Source organism: Trachurus trachurus (assembly GCF_905171665.1).
Source record: "Trachurus trachurus genome assembly, chromosome: 3".
NCBI classification, from domain to species: domain Eukaryota; kingdom Metazoa; phylum Chordata; class Actinopteri; order Carangiformes; family Carangidae; genus Trachurus; species Trachurus trachurus.
This window is the reverse complement of record NC_139893.1, coordinates 2,067,145-2,086,701: the sequence shown is the minus strand read 5'-3', so window position 1 is coordinate 2,086,701 and position 19,557 is coordinate 2,067,145. Positions and strand designations below refer to the sequence as shown.

Here is a 19,557-nt window from a genome sequence, read left to right as displayed (position 1 = left end):
ACAGGAGTGACACCTGCTGACCTCAGAGCAGCAGAGCCTCAGCCTGCATGTGGCTCTTTATGTAGGCCTATTTGTTCATTTTTTACATCTGTTTGTGACCATATTAAATGATATCTTCTATAAACATAAACACCACTGAGTGTCTCAGAAGTTAGCTGTGACTCTGACAGACATCCCAGCCTTACAGGGAGCAAGCCTCTATAAATAACCCCAGACCTCTCCAACAGGCCGTGGGCATGATGAACTCTCAGTAACTGCCTGAATATTTTTCTACAGTTATATTTGGCTATATTTGGGGAAAAAACTAAACTAAACAAAAAAAAAACATGTAATTTATGTGTTTGACCTCTATTTTTGAACAGTCTATAATTACAATACCAAAGTAAAGGTTAAACTTTTTTTTTTTTTTTTTTTTTTCAAAAATAGTTTAGTTTCTTTAACAACTCAATAAAGGAACAGGTGCATATGAGAACCCAGGGAAAGAACGCAAACAATCAAAACATCATCAACCTGCTTGTTTTACTTGCAAAATACCACATACACAAATCCAAATTCGCTTATCACCATTGTTTTTAATTTTTGAGAAGGAACTCAAACAATACTTCACAACTATCCAATATTCATCAAACAAAAAAGCTATTAAAACCACTGAGTTATGCATTTTATATAATATTTTATTGGATTAATAGCAATGTTTTGTATACTATTTTGAATACCGTGACCCCCTGGCATTGTATTGTTCTTTGTTTTGTATGTTTTACTAAATGTAATACCTGAATTGTCAATAAAATTTGCCTTAAAAAAAACAACAAAAAACAATCAAAACATAGCCATTACATCCACATCCACATATGTGTATACAATTAATAAAATAAATCCTAATATAAACAGAGGCTTCTTTTATAAATCATATTTATCAATAATATTACACAGTTAAATTGCTTTTTTTTCTCGTTTTCATTAGATTGAGGGCTTTTATGAAATGGAGAGAAAAAGTAAAGGTTAAGGGTTAAACTTTGGGGGTTACGTAACAAAACAAGGCCGCACGCAGTTTCCGGTGCGTCACACTCGGCGACGCGACGTCGACGTCGTCAGAAGAAGTCGCCGGCGCCGGAGAGAAGAGAGAGCGGACTGATGGCTCGCGTCGTCCATCGGAAAATACACTAGAAACTTTTCTTTTTTTTAAATTATAAACCGCAGATTCGGTGGAGACTGGTGCTGGTGCTGGTGCTATGTCTTCGGGAATGACTGGACAAACACCGTGAGTACCGTGCTGATGCTCGTTAGCCGTTAAATTAGCCTGGTAACGTGTGTAACGGTTCACAGGCTAGGCTAAGCTAAGCTAGGCTAAGCTAAACTAACGCTACGATCGGATAGGCTAGGCTAGCTGCTGTTAGCATCACGGTCCGTGGCCTGCTAATCGGTGGTAGCTTGTGGGATGTGAGATGTTGGTTTTAAAGTCAACACGAGCGGATTAATCAGTGTATGTGTGATAAAAAAAATAGTCCCAAACTATATTCACCCAGTCTTTGAACTGATAATCGATAATACGTTTGTTTAAATACAGCATCTGAACTTTGCTAAGTGAGCTAGCTCAGGCTTAGCTGCACTTTCTGCTAATGCTAGCAGCTAAGTTTGGCTTAGCTCAGAGTAAACAGAAAACTAACGATACAAAGTGAGAAAAAATAACTTTTTTGGAAAACACGAAACATTTAAACATCGTGAAACAAATAATAACATAAGTTAGCCCGGGCTGCAACAATCTACAGCCGGGGATAGATAGATAAATAAATAGCGGTAACTTAGCAAATGTAGTTTTTAGGTCTTGTTTTTGTCCCAACAAGTGTTTTCCTGTGTGTTTATTAACTTGTATGAGCGAAAGGTGCAAAGACAGAGGATATCACACATCACACTTTAGGTTATAAATCTCAAAAATGAGATTGTTTATGTTGGAAACTGAGAAACTTCACAATTATATGTTGATCACACCTCTCCTCTCATCTAACTTTAATAAAATCATCCTCAAGATCAATACAGACAGTTTCCTTTGACCGTTTTACTATCTAATGTTCATTTAAAATGTTGTGTTGTTGTATTGCAGGTGCCTGAGCAGCCGCTGGGACCAGACAGCCCAGCCCAAACAGAGGAGCAATGAGGGCTCAGCCCACCCCGTGTCCTTATCAGGAGCGGTCAGCGCCGCTGCCTCGGACGGCCGCGGGTCCCAGCCGCCGCCGCCGGCCGGAGAGAGGCCGGCACCGCAGGGAGGGGTGGAGATGGCTGCAGCTATGGCTGCTAAGATAAACGCAATGTTGATGGCAAAGGGAAAGCTGCTGACTCCTCCCCCGTTACTGGCAAAGGTGCACATGATTGTACAAATGAACACTGTAGCACATCATTTTAAATAATCATATATACAAGATACAAGATTACTTTATCTGTCACACACAGAAGTCACAGAGTAAAATGCATACATTGGAAAAAGGTGGATAAGGCCAGTTTAGGAGCAACCAGGAGACATTTCATCCTGGTTGCTCCTGAACTGGCTTTATCCACCTTTTTCCAAAAGTCAAAAACGTAAGCCGGTTTTGCTCTTCCGGTGGAATTTTATGTTTACGTCTCCATGGTTTCGGTAGTCGCGGTAAATGCATGGATTATTTTAATTTTTTTTCAGCTTTTAACAATGGATATCACACAAATTGACATCCGCGTTAAAAGCCAGCGTTAATAGTAGGGCCCTATTACCCCAAAAAATCGAAGCTTCAAAGCTTCGTTCGCTCTCATGGTAATCGATCTTTAAGTCCGTGATCGATTGTTTTTTTTTTGTTTTTTTATTCTTTTTGACACCGGTTCTCATCGGCAATTGTTACATTAAAATGAGTAGGCGACTTGGCATCCTGGAAACCTGCCTGATCTGCCATCGCCGCGACGCAGAAGCATAAACCAAGCTTAAGACGTTACGATCGTGCACCCCACCGGCCGCCGAAACTTCGATTAAAATCGATTTCATGTCCGCGAAGCTTCGATTATCAAAATATGATAATCGGGTCAGCCCTAGTTAATAGATCCATGTGTTAACCACAACTATGACAACGACTGAAAACTATGGAAACGTACAATTCCACCGGAAATGCGAAAACCGGCTTCCAGTTTTGACCATGGATGATGTTCGGAAACTTGTGCATAAATAGAATAATTAATAAAATAGAATGTATATGATGTAAATAATGTAATTAAATATAATCTGAATAATGTAATCAGAAATGACTCTTTTTCTAGACGACTGACAGTTTTCCTGTTAATTCCAGACTCCTCCCAGTGTCCCCGTTCCAGCCGCCACAGAGGAGATGGTGGTCACAGAGGTCGACATAAACGACGTTCCAATAAACTGTAGAGACCTTCTAACCAAAGGCAAAACACAGGAGGAGGTAAGAACGAGGGAGCTATAATGTTGTGGAACCACAATGTTTTTGTGCATCTCTAAAGAAACTTGATATAAAATGTCTCGTTTTTTTCCAGATTCGGCAGGTTAGCGGAGCGGTCGTCTCTACAAAAGGTCACTACATGAGTGACGTTGAAAAAGGAAAAGTAGCAGGGTATGTATGCAGACGTGATCCTGTTCAGTATTCAGTATATTATAAAAATAAGTAGTACATTTAATTGATCAAGAGTGCAACGTATGTTTAAAAAAATTGAATTATTGATAATAAAGATAGAAGAGGATGTTTGTATGAGTGTAAAATCTGTGGTGACTGACCTTCCTGATCTGCTCTCTTCCAGACAAAGACCTTTGTATTTGCACGTGCAGGGAAAGACTCAAGACAACGTCAATAGTAGGTGTCACCTTCTTTTAAAATATGCACATTATGCAGAGTCTGATTGGTTCATGTAAAAATTAGAGATGCACCGATCCTACCCGATACTGATCCGATACTACTGTTGAATTAATGAACCGTATACCTCGCCATGTCAGTGAAGGCATCAGGCTTGACATAAACATTTAGCCTTGTTAAAAAATAGGTAACAAATTAACACAGATATGAATGCACTTAATATTATTTATTAACAAATAACAAAGTGTACATTAGCAGCAAAAAGAAATAAATAACACTAGATTTTATTGCTGTGTATGATATTAATAAAAAATAAATGACTGGATCGGCCTCATTTATCCGATATCCGATCCAGCTAATTAGTCAATATCGGAGCTGATATCCGATCTCGATTTTTATATTAATCGCGATTTTTTTTTTTTTTTTTTTTTTTTGGGGGGGGGGGGGGGGGGGGGGGACCAATCTTTATCGTACGATCATATATTCTGTGCCATTACACTCGACAAAGTCAAACCGGCCTGTTGTGTTCGTTTGTTCACAGATATCTATGTGAACAAACGAACACAACAGACAAACTGATGTGATGTGTGTATTATTTTTTGTAAATATGACTTATGACGTATTGTCAAGTGTTTGGTTCAACCTGCTCTTGTTTAAGGAAAGAAAATCACAATAATTGAAATATAAAATCGCAATACTTGGTAAAATCGAATCGCAATACTTGTTTAATCAGAATTGCAATTTAAATCGAATCGGGACCCAAAAATCGTTAGAGAATCGAATCGGCACAAGCATATCGGTGCATCTCTAGTAAAAATGTGTCGTTGTTGAATGTGTAAATGTAAAATCGTTGTGAGCTGACGTCCACGTTGCCCTGTCTGCTCACCAGAGGCCGTGCTGAGGATAAAGGAGATCATCTCTGAGGACGTGTTGAGGGCCTCGGCGGCGTCGGGGCAGCAGGTTCCCGTGATGCCTCCGCTCACGCTCTACCCTCAGCCTCCTCGGCCCGTCGCCCCGTCTGCGGGGCCGCGGACGCCCAACGCCGCCTCGACGCCGGGACAAGGACACCGGCCCGCAGCGCCTCATTCAGGGGTAGGCAGACATGACATCTCCTCAGACACTGGTGGAGAACATGTTGCACGTAGTTTCATCTTGGCCATAGAAAATAAAAAGATAAAATACTTGAATATTTTCCAACATTCATTCATATTTTCTTAATTAACCAGTGAAAAACATCACAGTTTAAAGGGATACGCCAACATTTTTTTTCGTGTCTTGCCTCACTCCCGTGTCCATGACCAGCAGATAGACACCATCCTTTCTACTGTGCGTGCAGTAACCATGGAGATAGAGCCGTATCGCCCGTAATTAGCTTAGCTCAAACACTGGAAGTGTATAGGTAGTGTTAGCCTGCCTCCACCTAAAGTCGCTAATTAGCTTAGCTGAAACACTGGAAGTGTATAGGTAGTGTTAGCCTGCCTCCACCTAAAGTCGCTAATTAGCTTAGCTCAAACACTGGAAGTGTATAGGTAGTGTTAGCCTGCCTCCACCTAAAGTCGCTAATTAGCTTAGCTCAAACGCTGGAAGTGTATGGGTAGTGTTAGCCTGCCTCCACCTAAAGTCGCTAATTAGCTTAGCTCAAACACTGGAAGTGTATAGGTAGTGTTAGCCTGCCTCCACCTAAAGTCGCTAATTAGCTTAGCTCAAACACTGGAAGTGTATAGGTAGTGTTAGCCTGCCTCCACCTAAAGTCGCTAATTAGCTTAGCTCAAACGCTGGAAGTGTATGGGTAGTGTTAGCCTGCCTCCACCTAAAGTCGCTAATTAGCTTAGCTCAAACGCTGGAAGTGTATGGGTAGTGTTAGCCTGCCTCCTATCTAAAGTCGCTAATTAGCTTAGCTCAAACACTGGAAGTGTATGGGTAGTGTTAGCCTGCCTCCTATCTAAAGTCGCTAATTAGCTTAGCTCAAACACTGGAAGTGTATGGGTAGTGTTAGCCTGCCTCCTACCCGAGCTGAAACCAGCAGTCAGAAGCTGATTTCATTTTAGCTCTAAACTCTGTAAATATATCACTTTATCAACATTTCAAACATGTTTAGGCGAGAAAGTAGCCGTTTAGATCAGCAGTGTGTCGTTAATTTGTCTAAATACCAGCTGTTTACAATTTAGTTTAGTTTAATAAGTTTATTTGTATCAGGGACAATGTACAAAATAACATTAGTCTCGAAATGAGACGAGATGCCTTGTACCGGATTTAGCTTACTAGCTACTTTCCATCCGTCGTCCCTGGGCAGGTGAATAAGAACAATAGAAATATAAGAATTATCAATTTACATAGCATTCTAAACATCCATACACATATGCATATACACCCTCTCACACATCACGAACACTCAGGACATAGGCCTATTTCATTTCAGTTAACAAAACATACAGTTATTAAAATACTTCACACTTTGCCAAGGTTAAAAATAATTTAGGCTCATGATTAATGCTGACATGTCTGATGTCTGACAATTTTGTTGGGACGAATTTGGCGCTACTCAAGCTAGCTGTTGTGACCAACGCACTTCCGGTTACTTTCACAAAATAAAAAACACCCGTTGCCCTTTACATACAGAAAACCATGACGATAGAATTTGTGCTTTTACTTTGAAACAGGAAGCTAACCTACCCTCGATGTAGCTAGCTTGAACCAAAATAAAGCGTCTTTGCTTGAACCCTCCGTTTTGACCGATCTCGTCCCGTTAGCGGCATTTGACCGCTCAAGATGCCTTACCGGAGAGTTTTGTCAGCTCTGAGACGAAGATCGGCCCGCCGGTTTCCGTTTAGAGTTGCTGAAGAGTTTCTCTGATGACTTTAGGTGGAGGCAGGCTAACACTACCCATACACTTCCAGTGTTTGAGCTAAGCTAATTAGCAACTTTAGGTGGAGGCAGGCTAACACTACCCATACACTTCCAGTGTTTGAGCTAAGCTAATTACAGGCGATACGGCTCTATCTCCCTTGTTACTGCACGCACAGTCGAAAGGATGGTGTCTATCTGCTGGTCATGGACTCAGGAGTGAGGCAAGACACAAAAACTTTTTTTTGGTGTATCCCTTTAAATATCTGAGTTGTCAGGACTTTTAATTCTTCTTCAAATGGTAGATGAGCTGACAGACAAATGAATTTCCCTTTGGGGATGAATAAAGTCATTGTTATTGCTTCTTGTTTGTAAATGGAGGTAAAAGAAAGTGAGGCAAGAGAAGACCATGTTGCTCTCACTGATACTCACCTCCCAGATGAACAGCAGAGAGAACATCTGGGTCTACAGGCGGAGGCCCCGGATCACTGCATCTGCTCACAAAGCTTCTTCTACCTTTAGTGAACATTAAAGGGATAGTTCAACATTTTGGCAAATTGGCCCATTGCCATAATCCCTATAGTCATAGCAGTAGGTTCGTTACCTTTAATTGTCGGTGCAAGCTGTTTTTAGAACGGCGGAGCAGAGCCGTGAGCTGCTCAGAGCTACGCTACGGAGGCTCATTATGGGATTTCTTGGTTTCCCTCATCAAACTTATCAAATACAAAATCCCAAAACTCCACAACGCTCTGGTGGACAAGTTGTGAGCTGCACATTCACCACGCTATGAGATAATAACACAACGTTACCACACAGAGTTGTTTTAGAGGGAAATTCATGCAAAACCGCTGATGTGCGTTGCCTTCAGGGACAGTTTTTCATCAACAGTCTCTGTATTTCCCTCAATTAACAATGACAATTAAAGGTAACAAACCTACTGCTATGACTATAGGGATTATGGTAATAGGCCTATTCACCAAAATGTTGAACTATCCCTTTAAGATGTCGACACACACAACCAGGGGACGTCAGTAAACCACTTTGTCTCCTCGTCCTTTAGAGTTTTGTGCACACAAAGATTTTTGTGGGTCTGGACCAGGCGCTGCCGTCGTTCAACGTGAACGAGAAGGTGGAGGGACCGGGGGGTTCGTACCTGAGCCACATCCAGACCGAGACCGGGGCTCGAGTCTTCCTCAGGGGAAAAACCTCCGGCTACATCGAACAAGCGTCGAAGAGAGAGTCCTTCGAGCCTCTTTATGTTTACATCAGGTACGTTCGCTCAGAGCTTTGAGCTTTTTTGATACTTTGTCAAGTTTTGTTTCAGGATTCCAGTTCGACTTTCCTGTATGACTCAGCTGAGAGCTCGTAGAAACACTTAAAGGTCCAGTGTGTAAAATGTTGGTAAAACCGCGACATCCAGCGTTCAGATTCTAGTTTGCAGCGCTCACTCGCTCGCTCACACTCACTGCTCCCGTCGAGGACAAAAAAACTTGTGCTGAAATTATTTATAACTCAAAAACTTCTCACCAACAACTAACTCGCTCTCTCTGCTGTTTCCTCCTTCTCCGTTGGTTTATTTATGAACGTGAAACTCTTGAAACATTCTCTCAGACTGGCTGGATTTTCCCTTCAGGCTGCCGTACAAACATGGCGACGCTCTCTAAAGCAAGACCCTTGCTATATGTATGTACAGCTCTGGAAAAAATAAAGAGACCACTCCAAAATGTTGTTAATAAATCAGCTTCTCTACATGTATGGCAGCCATCGATTCCAGTGTCTATTGAACTCCAACACAAGCACCTCACTCTACTGAGCTGCTCACCTGAACCAAATCATATTTAATGAGGAAGACAGATTATAAATAAATAAATAAATAAAAAACACTGCTGCGATTAAAAATTGGAATTATTCCACCAATGTTGATTTCTAAACTCTTCCTAAGTTTAAAAAGTAGTGTTGTGTTGTTTTAAAATGAATATGAACTTGTTTTCTTTGCATTATACGGTAAGGTCTGAAAACACCAACATTGTTTTTGTTATTTTGACCTGTTGCCATTTTCTGCAAATAAATGATCTAAATGACAATATTTTTATTTCCAATTTGGGAGAAATTTTGTCAGTAGGTTATAGAATGAAACAAAGGTGTTTTTTTTACTCAAACACATAGCTATGAATAGTAAAACCAGAGGAACTCATCATTTCGAAGTGGTCTTGAGGTGATTTTTTCCAGAGCTGTAAATATAAAAGAAGAATTATAAGGATACAGAAACCAAACATTTATTTTATAGCAATTGTACAATCATACAAGTATAAGGGTAGTATCTTCAGATTTTGCCGATAAACCTTGACAATTATTACACACTGGACCTTTAAGCAGACTGGTGTAAAAACTGGAAGTTGAATAATTGTCATAAAAGATTTGGAAGATCCAGCTGAATTGGTCACAAAACAAAAAGTCAAAAGTAAAAACATTAAAATCATTCTGTCAGACTGTTTGTTAAAATCAGTGTATTGACCTGACCGTGTGTGTTGCAGCCACCCGAACGCAGCCGGACTGGAGGCAGCGAAGAAACTCACCGAGAGTCTCCTGGAAACCGTGAGTTCATTCATCATCATCATGACGTCACCATGGATACTGTTGTGTTGTTGTGGAGTTGTTGGTCTGAATTCAGTCCACGACTCACTGGAGGTAAAAGAAGGTGAAACTATTAAAGCTCGTAGTTTCACTGATACCAACCTCCTACAGTAACCGTGGTAGCGTGAACCACCTGATCTCCAGCGATAGGTCCCGAGTGCTCTGCACCTACCCACAATTACCCACAATGCATCTGTGCTCTGCACCTACCCACAATGCATCTGTTTGGAGGTTAACCACCTCCGACCAGGGACGGATGTCACCGTTAACTTGTTTTCACAAGGAGGTCCAGATAACCCCGCCCCCTCATTTGAATATTGCAGCATGAAATAAAAGAGAGTGAAATAAATGTGACGTTATGAAATAAAAGTCGCCGGAAATAAATAAATGTGACATTAGGAAATAAAAGTATCTGGAAATAAATAAATGAGGCGTTAGAAAATAAAAGTCACCTGGAAAAATAAAAATGTTGTTTTTAAAATAAAAATATATGTATTTATATTTCATTTATATCTATTTATCATCCTATTTATTTAAATCGGGACTCATTTCATAGCTATATTTATTTATTTATGCATTTATTAATTTATTTCATTATGACTAAAACGGCTTTCCATAGGAAAAAGTCTGGAATTTGGAAATTTCAAATGTGTAGGAATGCTGTTGCATGATAATCGTATTTCCGTGACGATTTCTCTGACAATAATCGTACCAAGACGATCTATAACGGTGACATCCCTGCCTCTGACTGTTTTACCTTTTATTTATATTTAAATGCAGCTCTTCTTTACACAGTGTGTGTGTGTTTGCCGTTGTGTTGCAGGTGAGAGCTGAACACGGCCGCATGGTGTCGATGTACACGGCCACCGGCTCCACACAACGTGAGTGTTTCTTTACTCTTTTAATATCTAAAGAGGCAAATTTCCAGCAGCAGTGAGTGAGTGGCCAGATGTCAGACAGGTAGTAGCTGACTGCGTCCGTCTTACCGCTGCTGAGCGTCATGTTGAACCTCATGTTGAAGCCGTAGGCCAGATACACTATGTCTGTCTGTCTGAAAACACCCTGTTTATTGATCCGTGTGATAATATGCTATTAACTCCACACTCTATACTTTCATTTCAGCATACGCAGCACATGGATTTCCACCTAATAGCAATTACTCTAGCCAGGCGTCCTGGTATAACTACCCAGCAAATGGGTATGCTGGCGGCTATTCAGCGTATCCAGGAGACCGTGGTTATTGGAGTAATGCAAATGGTCCCTCAAGTCATTCTAACATGTCGACAAACCCTCCATCTTCTCAGGCAATGGTTCAGTATCCGGTGTGTCCTAGGAAACCGCATCCCTATCTGGTCCAGGTAATGAGCAGAGATTAAAGCTGCAACAGTCTCAGAGCGAAGAGATTTAGTTTAGTTTAAAAGGGATAGTTCAACATTTAGTCAGATCTCACCATAAATAATCCCTATAGTCATAGCAGTAGGTTCATCATCACCTTTAATTATCGGTGCATGTTGTTTTCAGATCGGGGTTCGCCTTTTCCTCATCAAAACTCATCAAATACACAATCCAACAACTCCACAACGCTCTGGTGGACAAGTTGTGAGCTGCACATTCACCACGCTATGAGATAATAACACAACGTTACCAGACAGAGTTGTTTTAGAGGGAAATTCATGCAAAACCACTGATGCACGTTGCCTTCAGGGACAGTTTTTCATCAACAGTCTCTGTATTTCCCTCTAAAACAACTCTGTCTGGTAACATTGTGTTATTATCTCATAGCGTGGTGAATGTGCAGGTCACAACTTGTCCACCAGAGCGTTGTGGAGTTGTTGGATTGTGTATTTGATGAGTTTGATGAGGGAAACCAAAGAAATCCCATAATGAGCCTCCGTAGCGTAGCTCTGAGCAGCTCACGGCTCTGCTCCGCCGTTCTAAAAACAGCTTGCACCGACAATTAAAGGTAACGAACCTACTGCTATGACTATAGGGATTATGGGGTGATGAGGATCTGACTAAATGTTGAACTGTCCCTTTAAAACTGATCACACACAAACACACAAATGACAGCTCATAAAACTCACTGTTAAAGGTTTTTAGCTCATTGTTCAGGCATTAAAACATAATATATAAAGGTTTATGAAACCTGTTGAGGCGTTCTGGTTCTGGTTTACTGCAGCATCAGTGTGTGTGTGTGTGTGTCTGTACGTTTGTGTGTTTGTGTGTGTGTGTGTGTGAAGGATCCTGGCAGCAGTGAGACCGTGGAGCCTGAAGGATCTTTGAACAACCCGAACCCCGAAACAGGAAGTCCCAGGCGTCATTTCCACGAGGCGGCGAAGGAAGAGCAGGTTGGCCATAGACACACACACACGCATAAAAGTGCTGCACAACAGATACAAAACAGTAAAATAAAGAAAGTTAAAGTTAAAATACAGTTAATTAAAAGCAACAAAAGATCAGATAAAACACTGAGAAATATAAAAATACAATAAAAGAAAAACCGAGACCACACAACTCTCATGCTGTATTAAAAGCCAGGGAGTAAAAATGAGTTTTTAGGCGAGATCTAAAAGTATTCAGGGTGGGTAGCTCATTGTTGTCCAAATGTGTATTTATTATGTATGTATTACGGACAGTTAGTATGTGTATGTGTTTTACCCTATGTGGTACTATATTTTATTCCATTGTTGTTCTTCTTAAAGGTTGCCTTGTACAATCTGGCAGAGGGACAATCAATGAAAACTAGCTTTTTAAGCTAATTCGAGTGCATTTACATGTGTTTTTTTTATACAATGTTTATTAATGTGCATTGTCCCTTTCAAATAAACTAAACTGAAAAAGCACGCTTATTATATAATAATAATAATACATTTTATTTATAATGCACTTTACATTTAAGCAATCTCAAAGTGCTACAGAACAAGCTTAATTAAAAGGGACACAAGTTAATAAAAGTTTTTAAAAAAGACAATGAAAAATGTACTAAAATTCAGCAGAAAGCTTTCTTGAATAAATAATAAATGAATAAATATTTTATAATAATAATAAAATATGTGTATAAGTTTTGACCTGTGTGTGCATGTGAATGTTTCAGCCGAGCAGCCGTTCTCCCGAGGCCGCTGCCCATCAGGACTCAGCGCTTCCTGCCTCCAGCGCCGGGGAGGAAAAAGCAGTAGAAAGGTCCGTTAATAGATCTCATTTCCTCAGTGTGTTGTGTTGTGTTGTGTAGTGTTGTGTTGCTCTTTGTGCATCTCGTGCGGTGCAGAAACCCTGACGGGTCTCTCCTCTCTCTGCTCTCAGGATTCTGATGCCTCCTCCTCCTCCTCCCTTCGTGGCTCCTTCTCCTGTCGCACGTAAACGGCCCCGAGACGCAGACGAAGTGACCGGTCTGAGCAGCAGCAGCAGCAGCAGCAGCAGCAGCGGAGCATCACCGGGTATGAGCGCTTCTTTCTGTCTTCATTCAGCCTGAGAGCCTGAGAGCGTATAGACCCGTTTACAGCCCACGCCATAGAAACGCTGCGCGCGCAGTTTGGTAATACAAGAACTGTTTCTGCTTCGGCCACTCAAACGGGCGAGCAGCAGGACGAACTCTTAACGTTAAATAAAAACCGCCAGAAGCATCAAAATGTCGGGTTGTTGTGTTGGAGTTGTCAAAATCGCCTTTTTTCCTCGGATTAAAAAGCCTCCAAAACAGGCAATCTATGAGAAACTACAAAGAGAAATAAAACACATGGAGCTCAAATAAAATGTGATATTACTCTCAGTTCATTTACAGATTTTGGGGGGGGGGGCGAGCGGCGAGCACAGGAGGAGGGGGTGGGGGTCGGCTCCCGGTCGGTAATTTCTCCCGCTAATCAGTGAAGGAAAAAAAGTAAGATTGTGGGGGATAACCCTGGCCTGCCGCGTGTATGAGCCCGGTGACGTGACTGTCACTTGCTGGAGGCAGATACCGGTAGGCTACGTAGTAGCGTTGGGTCTCCTGCAGCTGTTTGACGTCGGCATGAGCGGACCTGTTGTTCCGAGTGGCCGCGGTCCGAGCGGACATAACGGCGCGCATTCGTTTTTTTTTTTTTTTTTTTTTTTACCGTGCATGTCCGCGGTGCACCGCTGCACGGACAAATAGCAGAGGAAACGGGCCCTTGAATGGCTGGTCCAGACCCCTAGATTAATATGAGATTTGTTTTTGCTCCCCACTAGAGTTCAGTTTGCAAAAAAACATTTCAGTCAAAAGATTTTTTTTGCTTTAACTGCAGCCAGAGTCAGAGCAAGTTGCCCGTCCCAATATGGCCGACTGTGAGCTACGCCTGCGTGTAGTGCAATCTACCCCCTTGGTCTTCCCACTCACAGGTAGAATACGGATGTGGAAGTCGGTTTCCATTTGATAGAATCAGTTTGTTGAGGTGAACGTCTTGATCTTTGACCGATAAAACATTATATTACAGCCCGTAGCTCCGTCACCAGAACGCGACGCAGCTCATGTTGTCGTCTTAGTTTACAAACAGTAAACGGGTCTATTCAGACATTTCTACCGTGCATGAAACCCCCCACCCCCACCCCCACCTGGTGGAGGAGGAGGAAGAGGAGGAGGAAGAGGAGCCTTGTGTTGGACGTCTCTAACCAGCCCAACTAACTGTCTCTTCTTGTATATGTTTTTCTGTCTTTCCCCTTGTTTCTCTCTCTCTCAACATGTGTCCTGGACCTGCTGCTGCTGCTGCTGCCTACCTATTATGGGATGTGTTCTGCTGTGCTGTGACTGTGCCTGTGACTGTGCCTCTGCCGTTTCATTTGATATGATCTCCCCCTCCTCCCCCCGCCCTTCGGCCGCGGATCAAACCAACTCTAAAAACCAACCGGGGGCAAAACATGGGGCTCCTCAATGGGGCTTTCCTTCTGGTTCTGTTCTCTCTCCCCCTCCCCTCTTTCTCTCCATCTTTCTCTCCTTTTCTTCTCTTCTCTGTCTCTCCATGTTTCTCTCTCTCTCCTCCTCGCAGGCTGCGTCATCGTCCCGGTGCAGGAAGTGTGTGAGGAGAAGAAGGAGAAGGAGGAGAAGAAGCAGAAGAGGAGTAAAGTGGATGATGATGCTTCGGGGCTCGTTCCCTACGGAGGAGACTCCTCTTCCTCCTCCGACGACGACGACGAAGAGGAGGAGAGGACACGCAGCAGTAAGACAGATAACTCATAACCCCCGCCCAGTCCAGGAAACCCCCCCCCCCCCAGACTTAAAGCCCCCACATTCAGTTTATCAGACTTAAAAAAAAAAGAGAGAGTAAACATTAGACGGAAAAGTCCACCCTGGTTCCTCGTCCACTGTTTTTACTACAAACAGCTGCTTTAATGTTTTAATTTGATAGTTTTTTGCTTCAGTTAAAAAAAAAAAAAAAAGATGTGGTGGTTTTCTATAAAAAAAAAAAGACACTTTAAAGGGACAGTTCAACATTTAGTCAGATCCTCCTCTCACCATAATCCCTATAGTCATAGCAGTAGGTTCATCATCACCTTTAATTGTCAGTGCAAGCTATTTTTAGAACTCAAATCATGGGATTTCTTGGTTTCCCTCATCAAACTCATCAAATACACAATCCAACAACTCCACAACGCTCTGGTGGACAAGTTGTGACCTGCACATTCACCACGCTATGAGATAATAACACAACGTTACCACACAGAGTTGTTTTTAGAGGTACTAAATGCAGCCGGAACTACATTCCAGACACGGCTGCTGCTGCTGGGCGGAGGGATTTCAAAAAGAGAAAGTAAAGTAGTTCAGAGTATTTTGGGGGAGTTGTTGGATTGTGTATTTGATGAATTTTTGAGGGAAGGGGTGAAAGTTACCGTTTCGCAAGCACCTCACGTCTCAAAACAACATGCACTGATAATTAAAGGTGATGATGAACCTGCTGCTGTGACTATAGGGGGTTATTATGGTGAGAGGAGGAGCTGACTAAATGTTGAACTGTCCCTTTAAAAGTTTCAGGCGCCACATGACTGAAGCTGTGTTCCTTTATCAGTGATATATGATCGATAAGAAGCTCTGGGATGTTTTGGTGAATGTTTTGCTGTTGGTTTTCATTCCTCTACATCTGTTTTAGCTTGTTCTTTTTGTTTTGTTTTGTTACGTTTTTCTCCCAGAATGCCTTTCTGCGACCCCTCTAACCAACAACATGTGTGATTTTATTTTTTACTGACTCCCAACACATGCACTTACCTAAAAAATAAAAATAAAAATACAGATTTGGTCCAGAAAAGCAAAGCGCCTCATCATCTTCATCTTCATCATCAGTGTGGAGGTGCAGGGTGGATTTCTCCTCTTCAGTTGTGAAGACAATTGTATAAATACAACAAATAGATTTTTTTTTCTTCTTGTTTTTATTTAAATTTTCGATCTTTTTGTTAAACAGAAACAAGCCCCTCATTTTCATTTTTATTTTATTATTTTTTTGAACTTCAACAGCTGCTCTGCTGCAGTCACCGATGGTGGAAGTACATATTGTAAAATTCAGTGAAACCTTTTCTTATCTTGGAAAATGGTGTATTGCCTGTTCCCATGGAATACTACAATAAAAACAACTGAAAACCCCCCCGGTGTTCATCTGCACATGTTCAATAAAGTTTCTTTATTATGTAAAAGGGTTAATAGAGTCGATCCAGGGCTGAAGTTCATCACGGCGCTGGTTCCAGTAAAGAAAGTGAATGTGGTTTCTGCTTTGTGTTTTGTTTCTGATCCTTCAGAGTTTAGTTCAGTGAGATAATCTTCACATATGAACTCCTTTTCTACCGTGTCTGAAGCTTAATGCGACGTCCAGAAGTAAAAAAGCTACACGGTCACCACCACTAAGCTTTCCACTGGTTTCAGCTGCTTTATGTTAAAAACATTGTCTAATGGGGAAATGGGACCGTTTTGACTTGTTGAAGAGCCATAAATAACTTCAGATAACCTCCATTAAGGCGTTTAATGTCCCCCAAAGGGTTTGTAGTCTTTTGGAGCAACTTGTTAGCAATCGCCTTTTTTGCAGGGTCTTAAAAAGTCTAAAATTTGAAAATCTAAATTTTAGGCCTTAAAATGTCTTAAATTTGTTGAATTATTGTGTTCAAGTCTTAAATAATTTTAGACAGGTCTTAAATTTTCTTATGCCCACCATGGGCGAGCATTTCACTCGCATTTGCCCCTGAAAAATCACAGAAAAGAACGAGCACAACCTGCGATTGGTCAAAAACTACAAATCCCACAATTATCTGGCCTCAACAATAACAGTAGTTGGTGTAAGTGAGGGAGAGTGGAGCTGTCGGTGAAAAGAGGAAACAACGCCACGTCTGGTCCTGTTCTATGTTGTTCGTTCACACCGTAACCGTTTATTCGTTACGTCCGCGGTGTAAAAGGCCGTAACGCAAAGACGCGATTAGGCGCGAGACGCGTTATACGCAACTTTTTTTTTTGCGACGCAATACACCCGATTCTTTTATGGCGACGGGACCTTCGCGTCTTCGTCTATTTCATCGTGTTTGGTGGGAAGACCCACAAGGGGCTTCCCACCAAACACGAGGAACGCTTTTTTTTTTTCGCTCGAGTTTTGACGCGCGACCAAACGCGAGATTCGCGCTTGTGTCGCTCGTTTTGACTCGTGACCATTTGGTGTAAATTCGCATGTTCACGAGCCTGCCCATTTTCATTACAACAACAACATTTCTGCTCTCATCAACCATGGTTGAGGTCATAACGCTGCGCTGTAGCTGCTCTGGGTCCATGACGGCGAGTTCCGGGCTGATGAGCTACAGAGACTTTAGAGTCAAAGAGGAGCAGTGCGTCGCTGTGTCGGACTGTTTGGATTTAATGAAGAAGCTGCACAGAGTCAGGTGAGCAGAAGCTGCGTGTGTGTGCCTTAACGTAATTTATTTGAAACTGTGGGAAACAGTGGCCGCAGCAACAGGCGGGGAGTCCGGGGACCCTGGCATCAACCCGCTGGCAGCAGGGAGGTTCAGAAGAAGAGGAGAGGCAGTGAGTGGAGAGGAGTGTGGGACGTCCAGCGACAGGTCAGGGATGGGATGCACTAAGTGTTTGGACAGCAGCTCAGCTCAAGGTGAAGCAGACTTACTACCACTGTTCCCTCTAAGGTGTTTTACTGCTCCACCTCTTTGCCCAGAAGACAAAAAAGTTGCACATTCAAATATCCCCGACTAGTTTACTGTTTATTTCTCCCTAACGTGCGCTTCTAATTGTGAAATGTACGACCTTAACCGTGGTCTGTAGTGCAACTACGATTTAAGTTTTTGCTTGAGAATTATTAGAATGCTTCTGTGCCAAGAGTTGATGACACCAACTTGATGTTAGTTATTTTTTTCATATTGTTCATATGGCAATAAATGCAAAATCTATTTTGCCAAAACAATATTGTATTTTGTTATCATTAACTGTAACTGACCTAGATATGGAGCAGGCGCAGCCTAGGTAATGTTGTCAAAATAATCTGTTATTAATCATAATAGTAGTAGCCAATAGTATTGATATTTGGAGTTGGAGAGGTGAGGCCATAGCACCAGCATGTGGACGTACTGTGTACGCTTAAGCTGTTGCTCACAGTCGCTCAAGCAGGTCATCAGGGGAGTTGAATTTCTGCTCAGGAGTTTTGAAAATTAGAGGGAACATTGCTTACTACCCCCGGCTTCTTATGGAAAATTCAGGTTTTGCTGCACAACTGAGCTGAGCACACTGTCTATTACTAGGCCGCCGTGCCAATCTTTGAATAATAGAAAGATTTGTGTGATTAATTATAAGCTCTTTTTTTTGTTTTTTTTGTTTTTACAAGTTAGACCTGTTGAGAGAATTCCTGCCTGTGGTGATGTGGGCATTTGCCTGTGCTGTACAGAGTAGGCTATACACTGCAAAAACTCAACATCTTTACAATAATATTTGTCTTATTTCTTGTCGAAATGTCTCATTTCTAGTCAAAACTAATCTCTTTCCACTTAAAATAAGACTCATCACCTTAAAATTTACTTGTTTTTAGATCATTTTCACTTGTTTCAAACACATTTTCACTTGAAATAGGTAGAAAAATCTGCCAGTGAAAGCAAGTTTTTTGTGCTTGTAATAAGAAAGAAAAACTTGCTCCACTGTCAGATTTTTCTACTTATTTCAAGTGAAAATATGCTTGAAAAAAGTAAAAAGTGTCTAAAAACAAGCTGCTTTTTATGTGTATGTTCTTATTTTTAGTAGAATTAGATTTGTTTTTGACTAGAAATGACATTTTAACTAGAAATAAGACAAATATTCTTGGTAAGATTTTGAGTTTTTGCAGTGTAGCCTATATTTGAAATTGAGGCTTGTGTCCCACAGCATGGCATGTCCGCCGTCATCGCCGTCCGCTGTCCTCAGACTGTCCTGACTGTCCTTGAACGCCACACAGAGACGAGATGGAGCTGTGTGACAGGTTGAGTTTTATTTATCATGATAATTAATACATACTTAGTAACAAGCCTGTAAGTTCAACAAATCAGTATACGCTACTGTGATTTAACTAGCCTAGTTAAATAAAAAGATGTAGTTTAATACCATAATATATAGGGCTGACCAAAGGCCAATTTATTTAGGGGAGACCGGGGACAGTTGCAACACTTTTTGCATTTGGCTCTCTTACTCAAAGACGGTTTGGATTAGACAAACCACATTTTTATACAATAAACTTACATTTGTCTGTTAATAGTCAACACAATTAAAAAATGATTACAGAATCCACATTCTTCACAATTTGCATTTGAGTGTAAGGAGTCAGATGTTGCAACGGGGATGGTTGCAACATGTTACAAATACAATATATTTCATGTCTAGTAAAAAGGATTATTATCAAACATGTAAGTTCTATAGTGTTATTTATTCATCAGCTTTGATCAGATGGCAATTACAGTATAGATTTGTCTAGATGAGGAGGAATTACTGCATGTGCAGATGTCAAATATTCAAATTGAAAAAAAAAAAGACTTTCAGTGACATAGGATGAATGGAACAATTTGTGAGGGAATAACTTTTATATTGCCATTGTCATTTATTCTCTCATCGTTTTAATATTAACAATACAACAGTAAAAAAAATTAATTAATGTCAAAATACTGTTTCGTGGTCTGTTTTTATATTCATATATTGCACGTGGACTTTCCCTGTCCGGTCAGCCATGATGAAACCCCATGTGCTCGCTAAACATAGTGCTCTTGATACATGCTAATCATATCAGCTAAAAGTTAACATATCACTCCTTTA

At 41.3% G+C, this 19,557-nt stretch overlaps 1 protein-coding gene and 1 long non-coding RNA gene across 2 annotated transcripts in view; one reads left to right on the top strand and one right to left on the bottom strand.

Annotated features, from left to right (window-relative positions):
• The window catches only part of LOC311005308, a 457,476-nt gene that overhangs the window by 240,078 nt on the left and 197,841 nt on the right, over positions 1-19,557 (bottom strand). The window lies entirely within an intron of this gene.
• Positions 1,090-18,688, top strand: LOC311008038 (KH homology domain-containing protein 4-like; the record flags this gene model as incomplete). Its single annotated transcript, XM_084001472.1, has 16 exons — positions 1,090-1,261; positions 2,102-2,357; positions 3,306-3,425; positions 3,517-3,593; positions 3,778-3,830; positions 4,720-4,922; positions 7,735-7,943; positions 9,209-9,269; positions 10,132-10,189; positions 10,431-10,666; positions 11,549-11,656; positions 12,403-12,488; positions 12,609-12,742; positions 14,300-14,371; positions 17,219-17,336; positions 18,640-18,688. The coding sequence occupies exons 1-16, from the start codon at positions 1,233-1,235 to the stop codon at positions 18,686-18,688; spliced, it is 1,869 nt and encodes a 622-aa protein (XP_083857598.1). The 5' UTR covers positions 1,090-1,232.